Raw genomic sequence first — 11,485 nt, 5'->3', positions numbered from 1 at the left:
ATTCCCGAAACTCATATTCCATCTAAACGTTTAATAAGCAATTTTATTTACGTGGTATTTAACCTATTTATATTTAACAATATAGTAAAATTTCATTATGAAAATGAAAATATAAAAAAAAAACAATGACATCGGTGTTATGATATACATACATATCTCATAAAATTTTAATGAAGGTTAATTTAAATAGTTCTTTACAACAGAGAATTGACGGCGTAGAGATTCATTCAAACAATATCATAAACATTATATTAAAATTCTAAAGATCTAGCCACTTTAAACAAACGTCTAAAACAGTTACTCTACAAATATGATTTTAATGGATGTGGGGAACGCAAAACAATTTATAAAAAAGATCGCTTTATCTGTAAACAGTTCTACTTCTATATACAAGAACATTTTAATGATAATTCTCACATGTCCAAGTTACGTCCTATTTGTCACAGACTATATATGATTTTTTAATGAAAGAGTTGCTACCAGTTAAAAATGATCATAGATAATGTGAGGTATAAAAAAATAAATAGATAATGTTTTTGATGAAAACGCAATGAAAATCTATATCGCCAGAACAAAATACATCTATATTTCTGTCTAACTAAATATTTATATTGTGAACTTTTAACGAGTTTCTTTTATATATGATCGTACATAAATGAAAAATATCAATGACTTTGGAATCCTCGTTCAGAAATTAGTTTTTGACCGCACTGTTTCCTTAAATATTGAGAAATTCATTACCTCTATCCATTATATTAAATATAAATGATTTTGTTATTTGAACTACAAGTAGAAACTAATTTAAATACCTTTCTTCTAAATCGATATAAAATATTTATTCAATTTATACAATAGTTATAATGATTTTCTATTTGGAATAACTACGTCATCAAATCTGATTATTTACATAGGATATAACTTTCTTATGCTTATTGTCATTAAAATAAAAATAATTTTATTATATAACTTTTAATAAAAGCATATAGTAAGAATACATTGCACCTTTACTTAGTAATGATACATTTTATTTAGGTATAAAATTATAAAAAAAAAAATATTAAATACTAAGTAATTCAGAAAATGTAAAACAATTGATACAACAATTTAAATTACATTTAATGTAAAAAAAAAATCTAACAAAATTTCTTTTCTATTAACTAAATAACAAATGACTAGAGGATTTGTAGAGTCACGACCATTTTCCGTTAGGGATAATTAAAAATAATAGTAACAAAGGTACATAGATCAAATAATTAAATTAAGACTAAATTTCAAATATATACAAATAATTATAATATAATGTTTCAATTCAATTGCTTTTATATAAAATTTATTCTCAATTTTCAGCGTTCAAATAATATTGATGATATTACCTACCACTGATTTATCTCGTGAAACTACATACAGAGAGTTTCCGGTTTTCCATTCATAAATATTTGAGAACGATCTCAACAGTAGGTTTATAAATGAAAAATTTGTGCTAATAGTATTGGTAGTTTCAAATTCAAATAGTAACACGTATGTTTAAGCTGGCCAGAATATACAGATTGACAAATATATTTATTTATATATATAAAAGAAATCTTTCAATTATTAAATCCCAAACAGATAAAATATTCGTTAATATTGAGTAAGGACAGAGGCTTTGAAAGTAAGCATATACCTTCCCTTAAGTAAGTAACATTTTATTTAAATTCCTACACCTATTATACATATAGTTATGATTTCAATTACAATTGAAGTACAATCCTTGAATTATTAAATTATTATTTATTAAATATATTTAAACATTTTACAACAACAAGAGATAGTAACGGGGCGTAATGCGATCTAGACAGTGTCACAAACTGCGCAGAACTCACTCAGCCGTATGCCCATAACATCTAAATTTCATTATACATTCAAAAATTTTAGAAGCTACAACAAACCTAATCACGACAGCATACGGACAAACGTTCCTTCATATAGTGAGTAGCCTACAAAACAAAAACTATAAACAACTCTGATATGCCAATGTAAGTATATACATCTGTATAAAATTGAGCAAATAAAATATCACGAATATAAAAACAAGCAAAATATCAACGAACGAATAGAATTTACAACTGGAAACAATACAAATTGAATGTAAATTACAATTTACTAGCTATAGTGCGAGAGCTCACCGACTAGCACGATTATAATAGTTAGGTTAATAGGTGCCGTCGTCGGTGAGGTCCTGGTAATCCTGTGCAGGGGGCTGGATTGGCTCGGCCTGGTAAAGTGCTCCAGAAACGAAAGGATTGTTGGGGACATGGGCCTGGGGTGCCGGAGGACGAGGAGGCACAATTGCTCCATAAGCAGGCGGCTCTGAAGCTTTAAGAGCTGATGTGTTCTCCGTCTAAAAAATATAATTCCTGTCTTTGTCGATACTTCGTTGTCAGTTTTTGATTTAGGTATTGATATTATAATTAAATAATTAATTGTTGTGATTTAATTTTAAGATACCTTGTTAATTATTTAAAATGTTATATTGTGTAGGTTTATAATTAATATAATATTTGAATTTACGTGTTGAAGACTAATTTATACTCACAAAAGTGGTCTCTTGATCTAAAGGCTTTAGAGGGGCTTCGTAAGCGGGCGCTGGTTCAGCCCAAGGTTGCAATTCTCCGGAGGCAAAGAAACCATATATGGCGATGCCGATAAAATGTACAGTTGCCCCCATAAGAAACACAGCACGCCATTCTGTTATAGCTTTGTCCGGTTTATCCTGCGTTAAAAAAGTACTGAAGCTTTAAAATTGGCAAAGTTTTTGCCATTTTAAATTTTGACAGAGAAATATTGAGATATATCCGGTATTCATTGTAGCGAAAAGCAACCTATAAAAAAGTGCCTTCGTAATGTAGCTGCGTAACGCATCGGCGCCCACCCCGAGCATTCATTTCATATTCACACCGCGAAGCAAACCGAGCTCGATTTCCTTTTTAAAATTAGCTACGACCCACTGTCCTTTTTGTTTCGCTTCTGCAAGAAAACCTCTGGCTGCGAGGGAGCGTCATTTCAGAAGTTTGATAAGAACGCACGGATAGGTTTCAAAGAAATTATTTCTATTCAATACAGTACGCATTGTTTCGCCCGTTAGAAATAGGACTATATAATAATTAACTTATTCAAATTATTATACAATGGAAAGACAAAAACTCTTTTGTATCTCACTTTCATTTTAGGCTTTTTAAATTTGGATAATATATTTTAAACTAACCTTTTCCTTTGTTATGTTATCGATGACGATCGGAACAATGAAGCCAGCAATAGTACCAATACCGTTGGACAGTCCCATGAGGATGGAAGCATACCGTGGAGCGATGTCAAGATGGTTGACGTTATAACCAGATATAGCAAAACCACTGCAGGCCACGCCCAAGGTCATCTCTATCGTAGCTATGTACTGTGGTTAATAGTAAAAAATTTAGTAAAAATAAACTCTTAGTTATATTTTCCTTGGACGATCTTATTATAAAACATTTTATAACAACATGTGCAGATCGCGTTATGGTTATCAAATTAACAGTAAAAAATATTTTTCTTTTAAAGTATTTTACAATAAATTTTGTTGATTATCCTTGAGTTTAAATTTTAATTTATTACCTTATTATCAGCATATGCAATAAGAACGAAGAAGAAAGCTTCGAGACCAAAACCGCCGCAGTTGAACAGTTTCCGCACATTAGTCGTGGACATTATATTGTTTTTTCGCAAATAATCAGCCATCATTCCTCCAATTGGTACCAATGACGTCATGATCAAATGAGGTATAGCTCCGACGAATCCAGACTATGTTATTACAAAATATGCAATCAGTACTATATCAATACTATATGTAATAAATAAGAGAATCGTTGTATGAGAAACTAAATAACTGACCTCAGTTATCTGCATATTAAACCTGGTTTTAAAATATGCAGATTGGAAGATAACGAGTAAACAAAAATTCCACGTTCTGCAGAAATTGGCCACAATTATAGCATACACCTGCGAAAATTTAACAGTTAAATAACCTAATATGCAATAGACTATTGAAATACAGAATTGATAAATACAGGTTTTGAAGTAGCAAATTCCTTCCACGGTGTATTCCAGAACCCAGGCATAGCAGCTTGCGACTGTGTTCCAAGAGATTGTTCAATATATGTTAGCTCCTTGCCCGATATATGAGGATGTTTGCTTGGTCTCTCAAACACCAACCAAAGCCACATAAAATACCTAAAACAACCGAACTAATTACACAAAGAGTATTTTGTTGTACTGAAATTAAAATAAATAGATAATAAATAAAATACAGACAATTGAAACTAGAGGAGTTTTGTTTCTTACCAGATAACACCAGATATTCCATAAAAGTAAAAGGGAGTCTGCCAAGAAATATAATCGGTGAGCAGACCTGATAGTGGCATGCCAATAACAATACCAGCGTAAGTCCCACAAAAAGCCAGGGTTGCCAAACGAGATCGTTCTAGAGGTGGAGCCCACATTCGCCAGATACCGTGGCATGAAGGATAAGTTACACCCTACAAAGTATATATTTTAAAGTAATTTCATACTTTATTAAATTTTACTTCATATAATATAAGTGAAAAGCAGTTTAACGAATTATACTTGACATCAAAAAAAATTCGTATCAGAGTTTCCATACCTTTTATAATGGATTAAATATACGTATGTGATTTATAGAATCGTTTCGATATCTCAGTATAAGATTTAATAGGATACCATGCCATTGACGACACAACTAAGCCGGGTACAGGCGAATAAATACGTAACTATGGTAACCAGGGGCTCAATAATCCTAAAGAGGCTTTGTACTTTAGGAAACGATTTCGACAGATTCGAGTACGATTTACTAAATATCTTATATTCTATATTAAATTTGTAATTTAAAATTATACCCATAATACTCCGTACTTCGGTAATTTAAACAAGATTATTTTATAATTCAACGGCATCATTTGTAGTTTTTGTAGTAATAACAATTTTGTATATATGTTGAAATTCTCCGAAAATAATCTGTTTGCTTTTGCACAATCGACACAATTTAAAGTACAAAGGGAGTCGTAACCAAACGTGACGCTTAACACTTGCTGGGAGACAGGGATCAAAATTTTAACATCACTAATAAGCTTGATCATGCCTCGTCACGAACTGAATGCCAAATTTACAAATTCTGTGCATGTATTGTTATGATTGTTACATGTTTACTTTATCTTACTCCATCTTTATGTACATGAATGTTAGTTTGAATTTATTTAAATCAATTTCAGTTCACTTACTTCAACGAAGCCCTGTGCTACTTTCAAGAAAACAACAGCCACAGGTCCTACGGACATTGCTCCTGGAATAGCCATGTTAAATAAGGCGGAAGCAACTATCGCGGCGCCGAAAATCTTATTAGCCGGGTACATAGAGGCTAAGAAACCACCGGGCACTTGAGTGATCAGATAACCGGCGAAGTAGGATGAATCGATGGATGATTCAACTTCTACTGTCCAATTAAATGGCGTGTCTTCTACCACACCAGATGACGTCTGAAACATTCCTGGACTTGAAACTAAGCTTTGATTAAACAAAAAAGCAAATAAATCTTCAGTTTAGTTCTTATTCACTAAATTAATGAGCTTATGTCAAAAAGTGATTGGCTATAGATTGCCAATGTATATTACTGGATGTATTAAGTTTGAGAGCATTACGTTTTGTTTTTCCATCATCTTCAGTTTGGCCATGCTCATGTTGCATCTCATTCCGAACATGATACTGAATCCGAAGCAGGCCAGCAGAGCCACGGTGTACCGAGCGCTCAGACATGGGCATTCAGCTTTGACGTACTTATCTATATAGAAATAACTTCAAATATTTTAATTGTAAAATGTGTACAGGGGTCGCTATGATAAAACTACTAGATGGGTTTTATTGAATTTGATTTACAAGAAGATAAATAGATATTCACGTGTGTAGTAAAATCTGTATGTGTACAAAAAGCAGTACACGAGCTCTAAACAAAATCTTATTACATCTAGAGAAAACAACAACGACAAGTTGAAAATCAATCAATAATTATTCTAACAAATGTTTCTAACAGCACCTATTTGCCGAGGAGGAGGTCTCTCTGGAGATGGAGGTGTTTCAAGGTCTTCGCCATCATACATCTGATCGTAACCCTTCTGTTCAACATGGAAATTTTCATATTGACTATTTCTGAAACAAAAACAGTTGCTCAATAATTTCTACATGAAAAAAAAAAACTTTAATACATAATATAAAAAATGCACACAATATCGCTGACTGTATAAAAAATCTCAGTAATAACCATGTTCCATTTAAGACTGCATACCTGTTAAACGATTCTATTTTCCGATAATTAAAACGGTGAGATGGGAATATAAGGGAATGGAATTAAAATGCGAGCAAAGAAGAGACATGCAGGTGTGTAGGGAGTGAAGTGTTCGTTGGAGGCAATTTAATAGCACGCGCGTTCATAACAACATTATTATCAATATCTCGGTATCCTACAGTTTGAAGAATATTGTTTTTAAAGTTAAATTGAACGTACTTAGCTTACCATTTATATGGACATTTTAATTTATCTAACAAATAACGGTGTGTTCCTGATTTTAATATCAAACACAAACGCTTTTCAACGGTCATGCATATTATTTCATTTGGACATGTATCTCCTTAGTTTATTTTAAAAATGTGTTCAAACACTTTAAATTTCCAAAATGAAACATTAATGGCGTTCTTAACGCAATCAAAGCTAACCACCATCAAAAAAAGACATCAAATCTTTTTAAAACATTAATAAAATAAAGGTTACTGGTGTGTAAATTCATTTTTCCGCTGACAAAAGTAATAAATGTGGGTATCTATTCCCCCTACAGTAATGAATCGTCGCATAAAAGGCATAACCAAGTGGAAACGACGCGACGCTTCGACTACGCTAATGCGTTTAGTTTGGGCTGGACGGGGTGACACGTCAACAGTCACTACGAAGCTTTTTTTAAAACTGCTTCTAACACAAGCTGTTTCCACCAATAATAGTACAAATAATGACAAGTTGACGAACAATTAATTATTGTATAACCTCTTCAGTATAGTTTGATAATCAGTATCTATAAATATTTAGCGTTGATAATTACAGATTTATTATCTGGCATTATACTGCATTAAGGTCACATTATCTGGTTCTGACAATTAAAACGCAGAATGAGTGAATTAAATGCTAGCCACAAGCTTTCGCAGCCCACATCTATTTAATGGACTTATCAAACTTACGATACTTCAACAGTCATTTAGATTTATATATATTTTATAGAAATAAAACCATATCATAATAGAAAACACTTTTAAAATTAAATTTTTATAATGATTATAAATGTGATGAATTAAAATAATTAAATAAATATATATTCATGTTTCAATAAACGTAAATAAAACTGAGGGTAAAACAGAGATTATCTTTTCATATAGCTCCCCTCATGATCGCTTACGCATTGTTCCGCTAATGCACCAGCGTCTGTAATTATGTGACGTCAAAAATGCCATAATTATAGCTCAGGTCTGATATATTTATCTGCATACTCTAATGTCATTGTACTTTGTCTCGGAGTTTAATTTATAATATAAAGTCGAAAAACATTTAATGCTACACATAATGTATGCAGTATTTTAAACTGAAAACATTTTTTCTCATACGTCCCATTCAATTCGAATGTTTTCTTATTAGATGAAAATTACTTATGATAACTTTTAGATATTAATTACAGTACACTACTTATAACTTGTCTATGAGAGAATAAAGAGGATCGCAGTTAATTTCGTATTAGTATCAGAGCTGACCAAGATCCACTCAAACAACTAGTGAGTAACTAACTTTATCGTCTGTAGCGGTATGACTTTACGAGACTTCCTCTTCCACGCTGTTAAGACTTTCACTTACATCATAAAACTATATTGTATTACAATATAGCTTTATTTGAAATAAAAAAATATTAAGCAAAGACTGATACAAGATTTATATTAATATTTTGATCTAATTGTTACTTTTGAAAGTGTTCAATTATTGTCTCGATTTTTACTTTTCCGTATAAATACATATAAATTATATATCACATAATTCTTTGGATACGTGTACAATTAACATGTTCTTTATAATTAAGAAGAAGTAACATACGAGTAGTTGTACAAAACAATGACAACCTTAAATTCATTGTGTACACACAGAACACATGCATGACTCTAAATGTATTATATTCTATGAAGTTGTAACATACTGTAATTAACTCCGTTTCTGGCTGTTTTCTCAATTCTCGAAGACAACTCCTGGGCGAGACGTGAAGAGGGCACGAGGGGTACATTGCGTACAATATGCACTTGAACACTCCTTACTATGAATACTTATAAACAGGGACGAACTTACAATTTAAAATTAATTAATTTTTAATATTGATTAACTGCTTATCAAATTACAAAAATATTTAAATACTAAGTTTTGTTTTTTTTTATTTTGGATATATAATAATTAGGTAATATACAAGTTTTTTACTACAAATTGTCTTTCACAAACGTAATATATTGAATATACTTGGAATTTTTGTTATACGAATTCACAATTGTAAGTGAATGATAATTCGTCGATATTTAGTCATTACAAATGATTCGATTTCAACCCTGGTGAGCACGTGGGAGGGTAGCCATTACACCCTGCGCCACCCTCTCTAATTGATTTACAATTGTCGGTTAAATTTGTTTCCCGACCACCCAGCGATCGGATCGTAAATGCATAACCATAGAAGTCACCAGCCAAATCGTGAACGAATTCAAAAACAAAAAGCCATTTAAATCTTTCATTTAAACAACCCAAAAAATTTATAATAACTATTATATAAAAAAAATCTTCTAATAAGTGAATACTATAAAAAAGTGTATAGACATAAAGAAAATTGTAATGAACAATCGTAGTGAAACTATTCGTTAGACTTCGTTTAAATGCTAATGGCCTGAATTAAAAAGATCTTTGAAGTTACTCGACTACTTTTCCGTTTAAATGGAAATAAATCTGGAGTTGTATAGAAAAAAATTTAAGTGATTCGAGCCTGTCCTGTGAGACGTCTGGAGTGAATAAAACATGTAATAAATTTAGACGCTCATTAGGAGGATGCGATAAGTTTTTCAATAAAGTACCATCCATTGTTATGGCAGTATATAGGCGTACAAAATGTATATATATTAATAAAGTAAGATAATCCATCATATATAATTTCTTAGTTACAATTCTGAAAACGTTAGTTAAAAAAAATCAATGATTTATTTATAACGTTTATCGCATTTCTTTAACATAATAGAGTTATGACAAAAATGGCGATATTCCGGAGAAATATAAGTCGGTGAACCCGAGACGCTTGTTAGCGTCTTCCTTTTATTTATGACCAGATTTATTTTATGACCGGGGCTGGATACAGAAATGAATGAAACGAAAGACTTTGAGAACAATATCAATCCATAAATAATATAATGATTTCATTATAGTGAAGAATTAGATATTTGTGATATGAGAGTACAATCACATCAATTAATTATGCTAAACTAACAAGATACGCTCTCATCCGTCTCATTACGAGAGCCGTTTGCCCTACATAAGTAGGTTACTTTGCTAAATTAAATGTTTTTTCATAAAAAAAAATCTTACCATTAACAGAATGAGATTGTTGTGGTGTAGTCTAAAAACGTGCTTCTTGATATCTGTTATACCGAATGGAAATATCATAAAAATGAAAGATAAATATTCGTATTTGCTGTGATATTTGGTTCGCAGATTCTTATTTTCTTTGTCGTCTCCTAATCTGTCCGGGGACGCGGCGCTCACGTTCCGTTCAGACCGTTATTGTTTCTTGAATTTCTGCGATCAGTCGCATTAACAAATACATACAAGGATGATTGTTTTATAGCATACAAACCTAGTAGAAATTGTACGTAAAAGTTTTATTTCCAAATAAATAACTTGTCATTTTTGTCCGTGAATTAAGTTGCAACTCTTAATTGAATTTGTATATTGTTTTGTGATGTGTGATTTATAATGAAATTTATTTTTTTGAGGTTCTCCTTTATTTAATCATAAAGTTACTAGCTCATGCAATTCTTACTTGTGGTACAGTTGTTGCGTGTTGTGAATTGAAAACACAATATCCTGTTACCCTTAAAGTAAATAAAAATAAAATCAATTCAAGAATGAAGGGAATACAATCTGATTTAAGTAACATAGTCTCTCAAACTCTAATGTTATTAGCTATTACGGCCGCCTTTAGAAAGTACTCCAAGGCAGAAAAGCCCAACAAATCTCCGCTTAATCCCGAAAGCGTTTGAAATCCAGGTTAGTTGTAAATATCAATTACGCAAATACCCTGGCTTAGGGTGTAAATGCGTTACACGGGAATCAAACGAATTGTGTAGTCAAGGGGTGAGAGGTATCATCGACTACACCGTAGAGCTTAGAGACTCGTAGCATCTCTAGTGCTCGTAGCAAGTACTACGTCGTAGACCTTATATCTATTATATATATACGGAATAAGATGAGATTATATAATATTGAATATCATCAAACCTAATTTACAATATTATAGTATTTACCAAATTAATCAACTACATAAAAGACATTGTTTTCGCAGTTCCACTGGGGTTTGTAATTAAAAGGCTCTTGGCTTCCTCAAGAAGTCCATTTACAGCGTCGTAATTAGTGCAAAGCCATACAGAGTACGGGGGATTTTAAAATTTAACAACCTTCAATAATTCACTAACTTTGGACAGTAACTTTGCTTGCTTTAATTTTGAATGAATTCAAACTATTAATACACAATAGCATACAAATGTTCAAAATTATAATAATATTAATTTTGTTACATTCTTCTATTGGAATGAAAATTATTTAAGGTTTCTTAAAAGTATTTTTTGTCAATGAAAATGGAAAGACACAGTTGAGAACAAAAAATTAATAAGAAAATGATGAACGGGAGAATAATGAAATATACGGAACAGGCAATTGGTGGAGTCCCCCGAGTATTGTTTATTGTACCTACAGTTGTATTGAAATCGTCTTTCGGGGGCATCCCTAATACTCGCTTTTCATCGATCTGTCCGACGCTGAAATTGATTGAATTTCATCAATGTGATTTTAATTTTAAATTCATATATACGCCATGTTATGCTAAATAATAGTTTGTTTTGTTTAATTTGGTCGAATACAAAATACAGCCAGATATTGTAGTGTAAGCTATGACGCCAACATCGTCATACAAGAATCATATGTTTCATATATTTTTATACACATAAAGAGAATTAATACATTTTTAATAAAATAAATAGCTCATCTAACATATTTTTTTATATAAACCCTTCTAAATAATAACAAAATATGTCCATAAAAATAATCACACTAAACTAAAACAATTATGTTGTT

At 31.5% G+C, this 11,485-nt stretch overlaps 1 protein-coding gene across 2 annotated transcripts in view; it reads right to left on the bottom strand.

The window, feature by feature from the left end:
• Positions 1-1,181: 1,181 nt before the first annotated feature.
• The window catches only part of LOC116768442 (vesicular glutamate transporter 1), a 33,007-nt gene continuing 22,703 nt past the window's right edge, over positions 1,182-11,485 (bottom strand). For both annotated transcript variants that reach the window (XM_032659169.2, XM_032659170.2), the window contains exons 4-13: positions 6,119-6,231; positions 5,727-5,866; positions 5,310-5,564; positions 4,357-4,550; positions 4,083-4,245; positions 3,907-4,014; positions 3,631-3,816; positions 3,245-3,430; positions 2,576-2,752; positions 1,182-2,380 (exon numbers count right to left, since the gene is read on the bottom strand). In XM_032659169.2, the coding sequence (XP_032515060.1) occupies positions 2,192-2,380; positions 2,576-2,752; positions 3,245-3,430; positions 3,631-3,816; positions 3,907-4,014; positions 4,083-4,245; positions 4,357-4,550; positions 5,310-5,564; positions 5,727-5,866; positions 6,119-6,231 (1,711 nt within the window). In that variant the 3' untranslated portion in view covers positions 1,182-2,191. The remainder of the gene's footprint in view (positions 2,381-2,575; positions 2,753-3,244; positions 3,431-3,630; positions 3,817-3,906; positions 4,015-4,082; positions 4,246-4,356; positions 4,551-5,309; positions 5,565-5,726; positions 5,867-6,118; positions 6,232-11,485) is intronic.

Source organism: Danaus plexippus, chromosome 4 (genome assembly GCF_018135715.1).
Source record: "Danaus plexippus chromosome 4, MEX_DaPlex, whole genome shotgun sequence".
Lineage (NCBI taxonomy): Eukaryota > Metazoa > Arthropoda > Insecta > Lepidoptera > Nymphalidae > Danaus > Danaus plexippus.
Note: the sequence above shows the minus strand (reverse complement) of the source record. Positions and strands in the feature narration are given on the sequence as shown.